Raw genomic sequence first — 20,428 nt, 5'->3', positions numbered from 1 at the left:
GTTTGTCTAAATGAACCTGTTCACTCTTATCAATTTAAGTAAACTCATTCACGCTGACACATTGCATACTACTATTTGAGCACTGGATTCCTAGCAATCTAATGAAAGTTTAAATAAGAAATTTAAATACAATTTGCATTTTAAAATACTAGAAGGCTGGCAGATTAAAACGGGATACTGACCTTGAAATTTGGTTGATACATGTCTACTTTTTGCACTCACTAGCTGCAAGTTTCACCATGATGGTTATCAGGGCTGGGCAGTGATTGACTAACAAGAGTTTTATTGAGTGGGTTTGATTGATCCAGCCAGTTTTTCCGAACCATTAGGAATAGAAAATTATTTTTTTCTTTTGAAACAACAGTAAAATATCCATGTTAGGAACAGTTTTAAGTTTGAGGATATTTAGCTGATAAATTACCCAAAGTATCCTAATTCATAGCTCTAATTGCCATTTTTATTTTAGCATTTATAAATGAAATTCTTTTCTACTCCAGCTATTGAATATGTTCAGTCAGTCAGTTCAGATCCAGAGATTCAAATGCTGAATATGTGAAAGAAAGATCGAAAGATAATGGGTCTGTCACTTTATCTAATGCATTGAGGCATGATTTCTTTGACTTTCCAGTTATTTTTCGCATGTAAGCTTCTATTCTGAATTGTGCTGTCAGCACAAGTGGGGAAAAATGTCTGAACATGTTCTGTAATGGTTTGAAGGATCCAGTGCTAACAACTCTTTAATGAGCTGCTGTAATTGCTCTTTACAAAAAAAGATGTTCTAAATCATCACTCCACCTCAAAGTTCCTTTTCTCTCCAAGATTTTTAACCATGTTATAACCATTGCCAAGCATTCTGCAGAGGTCTTCATCCTAACGAGAGTGTCAAAAACTTTCATCATAGATAACAATGCCATTCTAGATGGTTATAGCAAAGGGAAGGTTTCACTCCTTTTCCTTATGAAATTTAGTGCTGCCTTTGACATAGTTTGCCATCCAATCCTCCTCCAATGCCTCCCACTTTGTTGAGCTGGATAAGATCATACTCAACTGGTTTCATGCTTGTGTCTAGTCATAGTCAGAAAGTTACCTACAGTGTGTTGTATGTGAGTATACCTACTACTCCAGAAGGATCCATAATACTCTCAATTACTCACTGCCTGTAACTGACACTGACAGTAGTGGCAGTTCCCACCCATAGACTGGTGATACCTGCTTCCATATCATTAGTCATAGCGTACAGCATTATAGCACAGAAACAGACCCTTCAATTATTAGACTGTGTCAATCTGTTATTCTGTCTAGTCCCATTGACCCGCACCTGGACCATACCCTCTGTACCCCTCACATCCACATGTATATCCAAACTTCACTTAAATGTTGAAAGTGAACTCGTATCCACCACTTCCACTGGCACCTTGTTCCATACTTGGATCACCCACTGAGGGAAGAGGTTCCTCTTCAGGTTCCCCTTAATAGTTCATCTTTTGCCCTTAACCTATGACCTCTAGTTCTATTCTCACCCAGCCTGAATGGAAAAAGCCTGGGGCTTGCATTTACCCTGTCTATACCTTCCTAATTTTGTATACCTTGATCAAATCTCCCTTGTTTCCCTACATTCCAGAGTATAAAGTACTAACTTATTCAACCTTTCCCCATAACACAAATTCTTAAGTCCTGGCAGCAACCTTGTAAATTCTCGCTGTAATCTTTTAATCTTATTGATAACTTTCCTGTGACCAGAACTGCACACAGTATTTCAAATTAGGTCTTAGCAGAGTCTTGTACAACTTCAATATAACATCTCAGTTCCTGTACTCAATACTCTGATTTTTGAAGGCTAATGTTCCAAAAAACTCTCTTTACAACCCTATATACTTGTGACAACACTTACAAGGAATTATGGATCTGTATTCGCAGATCCATTTGTTTTACCACACTCCTCAGTGCCCTACCATTCGCTGTGTAAGTCCTGTACTGGTTTGACCTCTCAAAGTATAACATCTCGCACTTGTCTGTATTATATTCCATCTGTCATTTCTCAGCCCATTTTTTCAGCTACTCCAGATCACGCTGCAAGCTTTTCTATCCACTTTGACCCCTATCTTGGTGTCATCTGTAAGTGTGCTGAATTAGTTTCCCCCCCCTTGCTGATCTTTCCTGTCTCTAAATCTTCAGACTATTTTCTCTGGTGTCCATACCAGAAATCTGTTTCAATTCACTTTTGGGAAAATCTGAAGTCACTGTCTGCAATTACTCCTGTGAATCACTTTTTAAATATGTTGTCTAAGTAAATAGGCATTATATGGACTATAGCCTATTTTAAATAATGTTTTGTGTCTCACAGTGCAACTTAGCTTATTTATAGTAGTTGATAGTTTATACGTGTTAGATATTTATAAGAGATTTTAGCAAATAATTTACAAGCAGTTTTTCAATGCATAAATTCCATTTGATTTTGAATTGAAGATCAATTTTACAACCCTGTTGATGTGAACATCATTGGCAAAGGGCTTTTCTTATTTAATTGGTGGCAGCAGAAGTCCACTGCCTTAAATGCTTCAGTCATTTTGGTGATGGTACTTTGTCAGGTTGAAAAAGATATTTCAGATACTATATTTGAAGTCAGAATGTTGTATGACTTGGAGAAGAACTTGTGAAGGTTGATATTTTTATGTTCCTGCTGCCCTTGCCCTTGTTTCTTTTGGAAGTCATTTATTTGATAAGTGCTGTCAGAGTAGCCTGAGTCAGTAACCAGTGCTTTTTGTAGATGGCACAGAATGCAATTATATGCACCCTTGGCAAAGTGAATGAACATTTGGGTTAGTGAATGGGGTGATGTTCAGGCAACTGTTGTGTCTTTGTTGATACTGACCTTCTTGACTATTATTGGAGCTGCATTCAACTCTGCAATTTATGACAGTTCTTTCACGCTCCTGAATGGAACATTCTAGATAGTGAAAAGACTTTCAGGTTTCTAGGGATGAGTTGCTGTAAGGTAGTTAACCTCTGACTCACCTTCATAGTCACAAAAGTGCTTGAGTTTTTTGTTCATGAGTGACTAACGTCACATACTACACTGTTGACTACCAGTGAGTGACTGCTTTATTTTACCCAAGGTGTTTGAAATGTAATTGAATACTTCATTGTATAGTATTCAATGAATATCCACACTTCTCTGTCTTTCGAATGGAATGAAGGCCTTTAATGAAACATCTGAAGATAATTGGACCCTGTGTACCGCTTGCAGCAATATCCTGGAGTTGGAATAATCTACAGTAACTATGCATGTTTGTGCAAAGTTTGACCCCAACTTGATTCCAAGTGATTTCATCTTTGCCTGAGCTTTTTGATGTGTATCATCAATGGAAGGATGAAGAATAATGGGTACCATGGTGCATGAATGGTGAGTTAATTTCCATGCTCTTAGTGTGGTGGATGGTGAAGAAGATGATCTTAAGATTACAGCAGGATCTAGATCAACTATAAAAGTGAGCCAAGAAATGGCAGATGGAATTTAGCTCAGTCGAGGGTTAATTTTTTTCTTTTTGGGAAGTCAAAGCCAGGCAGGACATACACGGTGAATGACAAGGCCTTGAAGAGTGTAAAGAACAGAAATCTAGGGGTATGTATTCCCTGAAAGTGGTGAAACAGATAGACAAGGTGATAAAGAAGGCATATGTCATGTTTGCCTTTATCAGACAGTATAAAAGTATAAAAGTTGGGATGTCATGTTTCACAACTGTACAAGATTTGATGAGATCAGAACAGGAATATTGTATATGGTTCTGTCAACATACTATAGGAAGGGTACGATTAAGGTAGAGCAAATGGAGAAAAGATGTCAGGACTGGAGGCTTTGTATTATAAGGAGAGACTCTGTAATGTGGAAGTATTTTTCCTTGTGCAAAGGAGGCAGAGAGGTGAACGTACAAAGGTTTATAAAATCATGAAGGACATAGATAAGATAGATTGTCATAGTCTTCTTCAGGGTAGAGGAGGCAAGAACTAGAGAGCTAAGGTTTAAGGTAAAAGAAGAAGAATTTAAAGGGGATCTGAGAAGCAGGTTTGTTCACATAGAGAATGGTGGGTATGTGGTAGAGGTGGGTAAAATTACAATGTTTAAAAGAGATTTAGACAGATACTATATGTAGATAGAAAAGGCTTAGTAGAATGTGGGGAAATGGAACTAGCTAGGAAGATACTGGTTGGCATGGACAAGTTGGGCCAAAGTGCCTGTTTCTATGTAGTATACTGTAATTCTAATTATTAATATTGTATACACTGGTGGAATACTCTTACTAGCCATATTCTGAAGATATAGTTGTCCAGAATTATATTGTAATAGGCATAGATTACACTTAGTGTATTTTGTATTAAAAGTTCCATTCACATATAATGTTTGGAAATCCTGCACGTTCTTATTATTTCTTTGACCAAGGAATTATTTTTCATATACTCTTACTCCTAATACAGCTCAAGGGAAATCAAAACAAAGATGTTTTTGTATTTTAAAAAATCCTAATTCCATTTTAAAACTAGGCTCAAATTACAAAACTTGGCCATTATTTAAATGTATTTTTACAATTCAAACAAGTATGCCAACATCAAGAGCCTGTAATACTATGATTTTCTTATATTCTGTTATATTGATATTGTTTTATTGAAAATTCCTCTGGTGTTTGGATGCAAATTATATGTAGCATTTGCCTAGATCTTAGTATTGCATTTATTTCAAATTAATATAAAAATAAATGAATTCCACATTCTGAACTAAAATGGATGAAAGTTAAATATAAACTGAAGTTCACTATTGAAATTACAGCATGATTTGTTGTGATTATTCAGATCTTCTAACAATATTATTCAATTACAGAAATCAAGAAGCAGAGTAACTTATTATTGAAAGAGGCAAGAGAGGAAATTGCTAGGGCCTTGATGAAGTTCTTTGTATCCACAATAGCAATAGATGAAGTCCTGGAAGAATGAAGAGCAGCCACTGTTATTTCTTTGTTCAAGAAGATAAATAGGGATGATACAGTAAATTACAGTCTGGTTAGCCTCCCATCAGTGGTAAGGAAGCTATTGGAGATGGATCTTAGGGATGGGATTTACATGCATTTGGAAAAACTTGGCTTGATTAGGTTTTGTGCAGAGCAGGGAAAATCATGCCTTGCAAACTTGATTGAGTTTTTTTAAAGAAAAAGACAAAGGTGTTTGATAAAAGGGGAGTGGATGTTGTCCACATGGACTTAAGTAGGGCATTTCACAAGATCCATTATGGTAGACTGATCCAAAAGGTTAAGATGCATGGGATCCATGCTGACGTGGTAGTTTGGATTCAGAATTGGTTTGCGTATAGAAGACTGATGATAGTGGTGGAAGGGTGTTATTCAGGTTGGAGGTCCATGGGTCAGTGGTGTTGTGCAGGGAATGATGTTGGGGCCGCAGATGTATAAATAACTTGGATGAAAATTAGTGGGTGAGTTTGTAGGTTTGCAGGTGACATAAACATTGGTGGAGTTGTGGACAGTGTAGAGGGCTGCCAAAGGATACAGCAGGCTATTGTTCAGTTATAGATATGGGTGGAGAAATGACAAATGGAGTTTTATTTGAACAAGTTTGAGCTTTTTCACTATAAAAGGTCAAATGTAAGGGCAGTGTGTGTAGTTAATAGCTGAACCCTTATCAGCAATATTATACAAAGGGATTTGGAGATCTGGTCCATAGCTCCCTGAAAATAGAAGTGTAAGTAGATAGGATGGTAAAGGTGTTATATGGCATGCTTGCCTTCATTGATCAGGACATTGAACATAAGAGTAAAGAAGTCATGTTGCATCTATGTAAAACTTTGATTCTGTTGCACCTAGGGTATCGTGTGAAATTCTAGTCACCTCATTGCAGGAAGGATATACAGGCTTTGGAAAGGGGGCAGAAGAGGTTTACCAGGTGCTGCTTGGATTAGAGGGAATAAGTTTATAAGGAGAGGTTGGACAAACTTGGGTTATTTTCTCTGGAACACTGAGGCTAAGAGGGGACTTGAGAAAACTTTATAAAATTTATAAGAGGCATTGATTGAATAGACTGTCAGAATCTTTTTTTCTCAGGGTAGAAACACCAGTACCAGAAGATATGTATTTAAGCTGAGAGGGGAAAACCTTAAAGGGGATGTATGGGTCAAGTTTTTTTTCAGAGATAGTGGTAGGTGCCTGGAATGCAGCTGGACAAGTGGTATAAGCAGGTACAATAGTGGTGTTCAAGAGGCTGTGAGATACATGAGTATTCAAGAAAAGAAGAGCGGAATAAAGATCATATTTAGGCAGAGGGATTTAGTTTAACTGGTACAAACATCATGGGCTGAAGGACCTGTTCCTGACTTGTGTTCTATGTTCTAACAAGTGAAATTAGCAGTAATTTATTTCTAAATTGTGTTTACTGCCTTAGTTCTGTGTTTAACGAATGCATTTGTATAACTTTATCTTCATTTTGAGCATTTGAAAGACAAATTCACACACTTAGATGTGTTTGAAGCAAAGAAATTAATTCAAGTAATAAAGCGATGTTAAGATAGATACAGTACTTTATTGTTCCCAAAGGAAATTACAGTGTCACAGCAGCATTCCACATGCACAGATGTGCAAATATTAGGGATAAAGAGAAGTTAGAAAGAATAAAAAATAAATTACCACATACAGTCTAATAGGAGGGAGTCATCACTTCCCCATCTATAGGTTGAGTTATTATAGAGCCTAATAGCCAAGGGTAAGAATGACCTCAATAAGCACTCTTTGGAGCAGCATAGTTAGTTATCTTAGTCTATTACTAAAAGTACTCCTCTGTTCAGCCAAGGTGGCATGCAGAGGGTGAGAAACATTGTCTAGAGTTGTCAGGATTTTCTGTAGGGTCCTTTGTTCTATTACAGCCTCCAGTGTATCCAGTTTGAATTCTATAACAGAGCTGACCTTTCTAATCAGTTTATTGAGCCTGCTGGCATCACTTGTGTTGATGCCATTGCCCCAGCACACCACGGCATAGAAGATTGTACTGGCAACAACAGACCGGTAGAACATGTGAAGGAGAGGCCTGCTTACTCCAAAAGACCTCAGTCTCTTCAGGAAGTAGAGGCGACCCTGGCTCTTCTTATACACAACCTCTGTGTTGGTGCTCCACTCATCTGTCATCCACAGTTATTTGTAGGTCTTCACCACATCCATGTCCACACCATCAATAGTAACAGGTACAACAATAGATTAATTTAGACTATAAGGAGTTTGCTGTCAAAAATGTATATAAAAACCATGTCTCAATAATCAATAAACTGTACTCAATGAACTGGAATGTTATCCCTCTTGTGGCCGTGGAAGTTGGTATAAAAGAGGTAAACTTTTTGGAACTTAATGCTGCACAAAAAAAAATCAGATTTTTGAAGCAGGGAAATAAAAATTTACAGAAACATTGTGCAGATTCGATGCAATCAATGCAGAAGAAATCAGTGATTTATTGCTTAAATAAGGCAACCTGTTGATATTTTGTGGAGTTTTGTCTGCTTTGCGTCATAATGCAACATCAAGTTCCACAGTATTAAACAAATCTATAGGTACCTGTGGCTTTGTAATGTTTATATGCTTCATGATTTGCATTAAGGTTTGGCACATTATTTGCTGATTCAGCCTTGAATGAATTGAAGAAACAAACCTGCAAGTACACCACATTTGCAGACTACCAGGCAATGTGATATTCATTGGTTTGAGTATCATAGTGAAAAGGCACAAGAACTTAACACCTGTTCTTGTGGTCACTGTAGTTATTTTGTTAGCTCAGTTAAGTTTTGAGTCAGAATGATATTTGACAATGGAATGCTCAGAGTGGAACAGTCCAGACTTACACTATATATTTTGTTAAACTTGCAATCATTGTAGACTCTGCTGTTCATGGCTCCACCCAAGAACTGTTCATCCCATGGTCCTTTTGTTAAGATTTTAATTTAAGGAATTCCTGTGGTGTTTAGGAAATTCAGAAGGATGAAATGCACGACCACCGGGGTATTAATGTCAAGATTAGTCCATGTGCTATGAGGTGGTTGATTTAGAAATAAGAAAAGAGAACAGCTAAACTCATAGCTAGGGAACTGCGCTGGGAGAGCGACTTTGTGTATGTGGATAATTGGAATTTTCTCTGGGGTACATTAGTACATTAGAACATTCTTGACAAGAATAGACCATTTGGCCCATTCACATAGTGTGTTGAAATAACTATTGAGTTTAGATTTGAAAGTCTCTTATGTACTACTTTCAAATACACAGCTAGGTAGTTTGTTCAATGTGTCTACAACCTGCTGTGTAAAGAAATGCTTCCTGATGTTAGTCTGAAATCTCCCTTTAACCATTCTCCACCTATAGCCCCATGTTCTCGTTGATGGATTAATTTTGAAGTTGCAGCTTGCATCCACCTTGCTTATGGCTTTAAATGATTTTGAACACTTCTATCATGTCCCCTCTATGTCTATCTGGGCTAAAAAGATTTAATTCTTTCAATCTTTCTTCATATCTCATGCCTTGCAGATCTGGGATAAGTCTTGTCACTCTTCTCTGAACACATGCCAGAGCCTTCACATCCCTCACAAAATATGGACACCAAAATTGTACACAGTACTCAAGGTGTGGTGTCTCTAGACTTGATCTCCTCTAAGCGCATTATATAGCCCAACATTCTATTAGCCTTCTAATCATTTCTGTGCTTTGTCTAGATGTTGATAGTGATGATCTACCAGAACACCCAAATCCTTCTCATACAGTGCACTTTTTAACTCAAGACCCCCTATTGTATATTTATATCTAAGATTTCTATTTGCTATGTGTAATATTTTACATTTACTTAAATTAAATTTCATCTGCTATTTATTTGCCCACATCTGGATTTTGTTTAGATCTACTCTATTGATTCTGTTGCCCAAATTTTATCAGCCCATCCCCCTAATTTTGTTTATTTGTTATATGCTTATCCAAATCATTAATGTAAATTAAAAACAACAGTGGCCCCAAAACTGATTCCTGCGGAACCCCACTTTTAACATCTAGAGGTGGGGTGACTTCTGCCAGAAAGAATGAGTTCCAGCTCAACTAGAGGAATATCAGTTTCCTGATGGGGAGGTTTGCCAGTGCTAATAAGTTGATTTAAACTAGTGATACTAAAATGTTAGTGCAGCAGACAGACAGACATACTTTATTGATCCCGAGGGAAATTGGGTTTCGTTACAGTCGCACCAACCAAGAATAGTGTAGAAATATAGCAATATAAAACCATAAATAATAATAAGTGAATTATTCCAAGTGGAAATAAGTCCAGGACCAGCCTATAGGCTCAGGGTGGCTGACACTCTGAGGGAGGAGCTGTAAAGTTTGATGGCCACAGGCAGGAATGACTTCCTATGACGCTCAGTGTTGCATCTCGGTGGAATGAGTCTCTGGCTGAATGTACTCCTGTGCCTAACCAGTACATTATGGAGTGGATGGGAGACATTGTCCAAGAAGGCATGCAACTTGGACAGCATCCTCTTTTTAGACACCACTGTCAGAGAGTCCAGTTCCACCCCCACAACATCACTGGCCTTACGAATGAGTTTGTTGATTCTGTTGGTGTCTGCTACCCTCAGCCTGCTGCCCCAGCACACAACAGCAAACATGATAGCACTGGCCACCCCAGCCTCATAGAACATCTTCAGCATCGTCTGGCAGATGTTAGAGGACCTCAGTCTCCTCAGGAAATAGAGATGGCTCTGACCCTTCTTGTAGACAGCCTCAGTGTTCTTTGACCAGTCCAGTTTATTGTCCATTCGTATCCCCAGGTATTTGTAATCCTCCACTATGTCCACACTGACCCCTTGGATGGAATCAGGGGTCACCGGTGCCTTAGCCCTCCTCAGGTCCACCACCAGCTCCTTAGTCTTTTTCACGTTAAGCTGCAGTTGATTCTGCTCACACCATGTGACAAAGTGCTGTGACAAAGCAGGAGGGGAGAAAGAACCATATATAGTAAGTTCAGTTGGCAGACCAATCAGAAATGAATGGGGGAGTACAAGAGGACCTGTAGACGTAATTAAAATTATTTTAATTTGAACAGCCTTGCCGGTGAAATGGATGGTTTGAAAACATTGATCAACACATGGAATTTTATATTGTGGCAATCAGGGAAATGTGGCTGAGGGAAGGGCAGAAATGACAGTTCCTAGGTATAGAGTTCCTGGGAACATGGGTGGGGGGTGTCCCTGCAAAGGGAGGGAGGTGTTGCAATACAGATTAGGGAGAGCATTACTGCAGTATTCAGCGAGGATAACCTTTCAGGAATTAGTATATTAAACTATTGTAATAGAGTGGAGATTTCCCTGTAAAGAATTCACAAGTCACTGCCAAAAAATCTGAGCTAGGATAAAATACTCACTTTTATGAAATTTGTGTGAAGAAAGGTACTAAATAAATACAAAATTAGTTTTACCTCACATTTCTTAATGCATGTACAGATGACACAGCAATGTTTAATGGAAATTTGTAAGAAATCTGTTTTCTAGAAACATAACCCCCTCCCCATAACGTGTGAGTTGCCTATATTGGAAATTGTTATCAAGTGAGTCCTTTTGAGATTTATATGGGAGAGCTCTTAAGAAAGCAGTTGGCAGCCCAAAGTTTATATCTTGGATTAAATTGATATATTATACACCTTCGGCTTCTGTATTTACCAATAATCAGAGATCTCCCTTTTTCAGGCTTTTTCGAGGTACTAGACAGGGCTGTCCTTTAAATCCCTTACTATTTGATACTACCTTGGAGCCCTTGGCAATTGCTCTCCATGATTCACCCAATATATTTGGCATTATTCGTGGGAATGAGACACATAAGGTATCACTATATGCAGATGACCTGTTATTATATATCTCTATCCCAGAGAAATCCATCCCTGCAATAATATTACTACTTGCTCAATTTAGTACTTTTCCTGGTTATAAATTGAATCTTAATAAGAGTGAACTTTTTCCATTAAATATGCAAGCTCCAATCTATAGACAATCACCATTCAGACTGGTTACTGATTACTTATTTGGGCATTAAAATTATTAAGAAGCATAAGGATCTATTTAAAGTTAACTTTTCACCTTTAATTGATCATGTTAAACAACTGCTTACTAAATGGTCCCCATTGTCCTTATCATTGATTGGTAGAATAATACTATTAAGATAATTATTTTACCTAAATTTCTGTATCTATTTCAGGCGGTACCAATTTTCATTTCTAAATCCTTTTTTGATATTATTGACTAAAATTTCTTCATATATATGGCGGAATAAAAATCCTAGATTAAGTAAGAAATCAAAACAGCAAGGCGGTTTGGCAGTGCCGAATTTAAGATTCTATTATTGGGCAATTAATATTTGATATTTAATATTTTGGACACAAGATCTGGATGAAATTCATTGTCCATGATGGGTGAACCACGAGTGCGAGTCTGTACAGGGGTTCTCATTGGTTTCTATCTTAGGGGCCTCGCTTCCATTTGCACTTACTTAAAAACAATGACTAATCCAATAACTAAACATACAATACGAGTATGGTTTCAATTTCGTAAATTTTTTGGATTGGATAAATTTATCCTATCAAGTCCTATTATATCTAATTTTTTCTTCCAACCTTCCAGAATTGATCAAGCTTTTCTTTTATGGAGAACGAAGGGAATAACATGTTTTTGTGACTTATTCATGGATAACTGTCTCACGTTTTTTGAACAGTTGTCTAATAAATACAGTTTGCCAAGATCACATTTTTTCAGATATTTACAGATTAGAAACTTTTTGAATATTATGTTATCTACTTTTCCAGTATCACGTCAAACTGAAATTACAGAAAACAATTTAGCTTCAAACCCCTATCAGAAGAATTTAATAGCAATTATTTATGATCTGATTATGAAAATATGTCTAGGTATATCTGATAAAATTAAGAATGAATAGGAAAGAGAACTTCAGGTATCTTTACCTATAGAGAAATGGGAGAAAATTCTCCCAACTAGTTAATACTTCTTCAATGAGTGCTGGACATGCCTTGATACAATTTAAGGTGGTTCATAGGGCCCATATATCCAAGGATAAGTTAGCTCGTTTTTCATGCCATATAAATCCTGTCTGTGACAGATGTAAGTCTGAGGTAGCTTCCTTGACACTTATGTTCTGGTCTTGTCCTCTTGGAAAAATATTGGAAAGATATTTTTGAAATTATTTCAGCAGTTTTGCGTATTGATTTACAACCTGCAGTTTACTGCAATTTTTGGATTACCAGTGATGGACTCCAGTCAATTATCTCCTTCAGCTTGCCGTTTGATTGCATTTGTTACATTAATATCCAGAAGAATCATTTTATTTAAATGGAAAGATTCTAATCCCCCTACTACACTTAAGTAGTTTTCCCAAACATGTTTAAACTTGGAAAAAATTAGGAATGACACTATTGACCCTTCGGTTAAATTTGAAGAAACGCGGAGACCATTTATTCAACGTTTTCATATGATGTAAGCTGACCTTTTCTGAATCCTTCTCAATTACTTTTTGTTTATGTATAGAGGAGCAGAGTTAATGACATAACGATTTTAACCGATGAAACAAGGCAGCCCAGCTTTTGTTTTGTTTTGTTTTTGTTCTGTTTTTTTTTTGTTAGTTTAGGAGGATTTCTTTTTCTTGTAAAAATCTTTTTTTCTTTGAATCTTTCTCATGTTTAGTTACTAAGAGATTGGGAGGCTTAGATTACACATGTTACTCGGGGTCTGTTTATGTATACGTTAACCATTATTAATGTAATCCCCATCTCTTTGTATCACTATCATTGTTATGTTTATCTATTTGAAACTTAATAAAAAAGATTGATAAAGAAAAGAAAGAAAGCAGTTGGGGGGGTGGGGGGGGGGAGAGTGGACATGAAATGGTGCTAACCAACAGAATTAAGGAGGATTTCAGAACTTTTTATAGATAATCCTGAGGGTCACTAGGGAAAGAATAGGTTTCATAGGGACCAAAAGGAAAGTCCTTATCTGGAGTCAGGATATCCTTGTGATGTCCTGAATGAATACTTCACATTAGTATTTGCTAGAATGAAGGATGGGGAGGATGGAGAGTTCAGGCTGATGTAAGCTGAAGGTATGGAACACACGTGTGTCAGGAAAGAGTAAATATTAGAGATACCGTACTGACAGACATTAAGGTAGACAAATCCCCAGGGCCTGATGAAATCTATCCCATGGTCTTATGGGAAGCTAAGTGTCTGAGAAACGTGTTGAGCATAAGCCAGGATAGGCGAGTGAGCTTTACATCAGTAGTAAGTAAACGGTTGGAAAATGTGCTTAGAGATAAGCTTGAGGAGTTTATGAGAAAGTGAATGAACGCATGGCAGAAAATGTAACATACACTAATTTTTAAAAACTAGGTATAGACAGATTCTGTAGGGTGGTTCAGAAAGTCTAGGTATATGGTATCCAAAGCAACACACCCAAGGTGTTTTGGCAAATTGGATCCAAAATTGGTGAGGTATCAGTTATTTTTCTGACTGGAAGTCTGTAAATATTGGTGTACTGCAGGGATCAGTGCTGGGAACTGCACTCTGCACATAGCACAAATGGTTACAATGTCAGAAAAACCTAGTCACGAGGGAAAAAAATAATATAGCCCAAGCCCCTGAGTGGCATTGTGTAGAATGGACGGTAAATTGTCTAGTCCAGCTTGTTCCTTCACTGAGTGAACATAGGGGAGCAGCACAGATAGGAGGGGCCTGCCCCCAACCCAAGTTGGGAATCAAGCATGCCCCACAGATGCTGTCCCACATTGCCTTGGCATCTTCTCTCCTGGGTGGCTGCAACAGGTGAGACCGAAGCAACACAGCTGTCCCGTCGGTCTTACCAATGAACTAGGGAACCAGACTTGTAGTATTCTACATTACCAATGTCCAACGGAAATAAAACAAATACAATAAAAATGTCCAAGGCATTCACTCGCACCATGCACTGTCCAGTGGTGCTTGTCATGTCCGGGTGACAACACAACAATGGTACGCAATAAGTCTAGCTCCATTGCTATCGAGCAACTTGTTGATGGGGTAGTGTACAGTACTTTGATGTTCTTAGTATCCAGCAGTGACTTACATTCATAAAAAAAGACATACAGTATGAACAAATACACCTTTGATTGGACCCAGGATAGCTGCTGCGTCCAAATGCACCACCATTTTACCGGAAGACATAAATAATGGGTGGTAGCAGAGTGGGGAAAGAAGCTGTTTCCAAACCTAATAATCTTCAATCTTATCCTGTGGTACTTTCTGCCTGACAGCAGGAGGTCAAAGAGATTGTGGGATGGATGGGAGGGGTCCTTGATTAATCCTATTTTCCTACATTTGGCCCATATCTTTTCTATAGCAGAGTGACCAAAACTGAGCACAACATTCCAAATGTGACCGCACCAACGTCTTGTATAACTGCAACATATCATCCAGATTTTATTTCCTGCCTGATGAAGGAAAGCATCCTAAAAGCCTCCTTCACCACCCCATCTACATGTGATGCCATGTTCAGGGAACCATACACTTGTACTCCTGGGTCTCTTTGGCCTGCAACATTCCCCAGGGCCCCACCGTTCAGTGTGAAAGTTTTACCCTTGTTTTTCTTCTCAAAATGCAACACCTTACACTTATCCAAATTAAACCCATTAAACTTATCTAGATTAAATTCCATCTGACACTTTTCTGCCCTAATTTCCAAACTGATCCATGTCCTGGATCCTTAAGCAATGGCTTTGCTATCTACAACTCCACCTATCTTCATGTATTCAGCAAACTTACTTATCTGACCAAAGCCATTCTCATCCAAATTGCTGTTGGTAATGTGTTTTGCACCTTGGACCTGGAGGACCGCTGTTCCTTTTGGCTATATTCATGTATGATTGAATGATAACTGAACTTAAGTAACGGTGCCAGTAGTAGTATACTATTGTATATTTAACATATGTAATATATGCACTTTATATCAACTTGTACCTTTACAAAATACTTTGTTTAATCTCTTAATATTACAGTATTGTGTTAATATTACTTCATGTGTTGTATGTGATATCTGTACTGAGCTTTGCACCTTGGTGCCTGAGGAATGGTGTTTAGCTATATACATGTGTACAGTTTAATGACAATAAATTTGAATTTGAAGTAAAGTGTAGATTTACCAGGATGGTACTGGATTTCCAAGAATTAAAATGTGAGGAATGATTAGACAACCTCAATTTATTCCAAGGCTATAGGTTAGATATATGGTGATTTGATCAAAGCTTTTGTGATAATTAGAGATAGTAAGTAAGGCAAAACTACTTAGATTTGTTGATGTACCTAGGAACTGGCAGCTTATTCAAAAAATTAGAAACAGTCATCCAAGTTAGAAATTAGATAAAACATACAAAATGTGACTGGTAGAAATTTGGCAACAACTCTACAGACAGCATTTGTTGCTAATTTTGGATGTGAGATTAAGAGACTTGCGAGGGGTGATTGATAAGTTCATGGCCTAAGGTAGAAGGAGTCAATTTTAGAAAACCTAGCTGATTTATTTTTCAACATAGTGTTCTCCTACATTTATACACTTAGTCCAGCGGTTGTGGAGCATACGGATCTTGGACCTCCAGAAAGTGTCCACAGCAAGGGTGATTGATAAGTTCATGACCTAAGGTAGAAGGAGATGAGTTATGCAGCTTTCATTACATGCACATGCAATTCAACTCTTTGAATGATTCTGCAGAAAGTTTGAAGTTAATAACATCAGTTAATAACTCATCAGGGTGATTGATAAATTTGTGGCCTAAAGTAGAAGGAGATGAGTTATTAACTTCAAACTTTCTGCATAATCACTTAAAGAGTTGACCTGCATGTGCATGTAACGAGAGCTGTATGACTCATCTCCTTCTACCTTGGGCCACAAACTTACCAATCACCTATCTGTGGACACTTTTTGGAGGTCCAAGATCCGTACACTCCACGACCGCTGGACTAAGTGTATAAATGTAGGAGGGGACTATGTTGAAAAATAAATGTGCTAGGTTTTCTAAAATTGACTCCTTCTACCTTAGGCCATGAACTTATCAATCACCCGTCATATGTTAATCAAAGATCATAAAGGATATGGGACAAAGATATATAAATGTTGAGTCTGATCAGAAATCAAACATAATCTTTTTGAAGGGTGTGATAGCTTGAGAGGCTAAATGTCTGCTTAGGTTAATATTGTTTCCTTTCATAAGTGGTAATTTTGCAGCAGTTGATTTTTCCAGCCACTAATTCTTTCCATATTCTCCATGCATCATGCACAAAATTGTGGCCTCACTCTAGAAGCAATATAAACCAGTTAATATCTAAAATTCATTTATTTTAAAAGTAAATTTAACTACTATTTTGTGAGTTAAATTCATCTTCAAGCCTCACTTAAAATATCAAGAATAATATACATTGTATTCAAGGTTGTAAGTTAGTTGGATATTTTAAATAATGTTCTCATTGTCTGAAATTAATTTTTTGTCTGTAATACATTGAATGTCATTGTAACAAGCTGAAAGCATTTTATTGTCCTGATGAAGTGTCACGGTCCAAAATATCAGCTGTACTCTTTTCTATAGGTGCTGCCTGGCTCTGCAGATTTTCTCTTGTTTGTTATTGTTATGACAATATGCTTGTTGTTCTTACAGTTTTTTTAACTTTCAATTTTTGAAAATTGTAACATTTGAAAATACGTTTCAATATTTTTTCTTTTAAACTTAGAAGTGTGTGACATGGATTGGGAATACTTAGGGAATCCTGGATAATGCATCATCTTCTCTTTGCCTATTATTGTTTTACATAATTCTATTAAATGCAACATCTGGTTTTCATTTTGATTGAAAATTTAATTACCAATATACAATGTTGAACTATGTTTTCTTCTTTAGACTAATGAGTGTTGTACTGCCAGACAGTGTCAACTGGAATGGTCGACACACAGATCCACTCTAATCCATTAACACCAATTGAAAATGACTCTGGGAGTCCCTTGGCTGGAGAATTGGAACAGGAAATGGAGAAAATGCAGAACATTTCACAGTCTACAGAGGACAACAGTTCAGATGCCTTCTGTGCTGATGAGAATCTAACTTCAAGAAATGGTCCAGGATCAAATGAGACTCCACAAGGTAGGTATTTTCTTCAGTTATTATTTTTTAGTTAATTGGGAGCTGGTCCACATTATTTGTCAGTGATACCAGGTTGTATGTTCAAAATAAGAGAGCTGCAATTAGGCAAGTTAGATGCTGCTGGCATTTGAATTTTTAGACTAATATTAATTCTAAGCAGTTATGTTAATTATCCTAAAATCATCAATCAGAGTTTTATGTCTGTTTGGGATGCAGCTTGTATACAGTACCTTTGCTACCAATATACAGATTTTTGATATTTGCTGTTGAATTGATATTCCAATTCCTGCCCACTCAATATGCAGTTCACTTTCAAGTGCTTCTAGCTTTTTTTTAATTAACTTAATTTCTATTCGCTGGTTACTGATGTTATGGCTATTGGAAACATCCTCTTAATTACAAGCTTTTCTTGATTTTAGCAGTTTCTCAAATACCTTTCTTTCTTAAGGAGAATATCTCAATTTCATCGTGTCTTATCCATGCAGTTGTAAATGGTTCCTCTGATTTCCTTTCCTTTGATATGGTGTTACAAGCTGCTTTTGTCTTGTGTTACATCATATGATAATGCCACTTATTTTCTATCCCGAGTAATGCAGTATCTGAACTGATGGCCATGACCCTGAAATTAAATGAAAGTACATGACTTCATTATCATTGCTGTCTTGCACTAATTGTACTGCCTTGTCTAGCTGTGCTTTATGGATACATGAATTTTTTTTCAAAAGCAAGTCTACGATGGAAAGACATGGAGCTATGCAGTCACCTACACTATCTATAACTTAAAATCAGATATCAGGATTGAGAGGGAAGTAGAAGGAGGTATAGATAGGTAAGAATGTGCCTTGTTTTAAGAAGACAATGCCTCAACAGCAGGCTTCTCAATAATGATCTGTGCTTTTCCAACTGAGGAATGGTTAAAATATGTAGATTTACCTGTCTTTGTCTGGTTAATACCTGCTGTTTCCTATTGTATGCCATCATACTGGAAAAGTGATAGAAATGATGAGTTGGTAATCTGGCTGGCATGTTTGAATAACTGCCACCATGTGCAAGTTCAAAGATATGCAGCTAGCGATTTGCTCAGTGTGGATACAGTGTTAAGTAGTGGAAGGGTTGGATTTTTTGAAGGAATTGAAGGACAAAAAGAGGAGGCAAACTGGACAGATTGATTGAGATTTTTGGTTGTTTGAGTGTTTAGGATGTGGTTTAGTGTTTGATGCTTTTGATCTAAGTATATGGGATGTGAAGGTCCTTTGACTAACTGACCATTTGCATGAAGTCATGAACTTCTCGAGGCATTACAACAGATATTCAATGGTAAATTTCTGACATTGACCATGGGGCTGTCAGCTCTCACTGCCTTATGTCTGGAAGATCTCCTGCTTATCTGAAGGTTTAAAATAATTTTCCAGCTTTTTATCTCTTCCACCAATTTCCCAAGTGCTTGGTCTATTAACATGGGAGCCCACCTTGCCATTTTGTAACATTCTTCACCATTTTCCATCTCAGATTCACTTGTATTAGCATTGCTAGTATCTATTTCAAACAAGCCTTATGCAGTATTGGCCAGGTTCAGGTGGAGGGAACCAGTCATTATATTGAACATTTGCACTGTTATGCATTGTAATACCTACTAATGTTTTCATTGGCTTTTGAATCTTGCCCTTGGTGTATAGAGTCTAACACTATGGTTTTGGTAATGTTATTGCCTCCATTGCCCTGGAAGCTCCATGGAACTCAATGAAGAGTAATTGCTAGCTTAACATTAGTAGTTATTCAGTAATTCAAGAAATAATGAATCATCTGGGTCATCACTTAAAAGGAAAGTGGTGAAAATGGTGGATGTTCTAGAAGTAGAAGAGATAGACAATGTTTCCAGTTATGAGATGAACAAATTTAGAGGTCATCAGTACAGTTGCAAAGAAAAAATAAAGAATCCCAGAAGCAACTATTTTATCAGAGAATCTGAGTTCACTTCTACATAGTGCATTAAAGGGGCAGCTAGATAGATACATGAAGAAGGTACTAGAAGATTATGTTGATTTTGGAGGGCAGAAGGGATAGGTATTAGAAGATGATGAGGATGAGTGGATTGAGATTTAAGAGAGGATGGATACCTAGCTGAGGGGGCTGGCAATGCATGGATTGAGAACTAGTAGGAGAAGGGTTGAAGAGTGGGTTAGTACCTGGAGTTAGAGAGACATGGGGTGAACCAGATCTTGGGGATTGAGACATGGCTGGGGGATTGATCAATAGTGAAAAGAGGCCTGAAAGGTGATCAAATATTACAGGAGGGATTACAGTAATTGATATTAGGAGAAATTGATAGTGTTGTAGAAAATGGTTGAAGTGAGAACAAGATGTACTGTAGGTGTTAAGGATCCAGGCTTGGATAAGCAGTGGAGAGATAGGAATGTCAGGATAAGAAGGATCAAGGCCTGAGGATAGGGTTCAGAGAGAAATGATACTTTGTGGGGGTGGTGTTTGGGAGATGATCAAGACTTACAAGAGTGGGCCATTGTTAGAGAGAGAATTTGGATGATTGGTGATTCTTTATAAGTTCTCATCATACAATTCAAAAGAAAACTGTTAAGTAGGGTGTGGTTATGACTCTGTGGTATCTGGCAACAGCCCAGACAGGGTCAGATCTTTAAACTAACTGCTTGATTGCTTGAAGCCCTATTAATCACATGTCTTATGCTTGTGCTAGAGATTTCAGAATCACATTGTAATTTGAAATTACTTGCAGATCGCCTTTGGTTGTTATTTAATAGCATGACAGGCACATAGAAGGGCTACAAGAGTTTTTGACTTACTGTTTGCTGCTGAATGCAAAAATAATGTTTGCTAAATAATCAAAGTCTAGGCACAATTCCTTTAGATTCTAGAGTAATCTTTGTGGATTAGAAGTAAAAGAACAGTTCTGCAATTCATAAAAAGTGAAAGAAGGGAAAATTTTAGGTTGGTTAGCCAGACGGCAGCAATAGGGAAAATGCGAGAGTATTATTAACAGCATATTGTTAGCCAGATTCAAAATGGTTTTTTAAATTAGTTTTTTTATACATTTTCTACATAGCTACAGATAAAAAAACCCCGGATCAAAATGAAGAACATTGATACAGCGCAAAAATAAACATACAATAATAATATGATACAAAGAAAGATAATTGAGAAAGCACCCAAATTGAAGACATGTAAAA

The 20,428-nt window shown here is 37.3% G+C and overlaps 1 protein-coding gene across 9 annotated transcripts in view; it reads left to right on the top strand.

The window, feature by feature from the left end:
• Positions 1 to 20,428, top strand: part of pparab (peroxisome proliferator-activated receptor alpha b) — a 142,254-nt gene that overhangs the window by 77,333 nt on the left and 44,493 nt on the right. For 7 of the 9 annotated variants that reach the window (XM_073059219.1, XM_073059218.1, XM_073059222.1 and 4 more), the window contains one exon: positions 16,989 to 17,228. In XM_073059219.1, the coding sequence (XP_072915320.1) occupies positions 17,027 to 17,228 (202 nt within the window). In that variant the 5' untranslated portion in view covers positions 16,989 to 17,026. Of the gene's footprint in view, positions 1 to 3,318; positions 3,404 to 16,988; positions 17,229 to 20,428 lie in introns of those variants that run through there. The other 2 variants (XM_073059224.1, XM_073059223.1) reach the window with 2 other exon arrangements.

The sequence above is a fragment of the Hemitrygon akajei genome, chromosome 10, assembly GCF_048418815.1.
Source record: "Hemitrygon akajei chromosome 10, sHemAka1.3, whole genome shotgun sequence".
Lineage (NCBI taxonomy): Eukaryota > Metazoa > Chordata > Chondrichthyes > Myliobatiformes > Dasyatidae > Hemitrygon > Hemitrygon akajei.
This window is presented reverse-complemented; position numbering and strand designations above follow the sequence as displayed.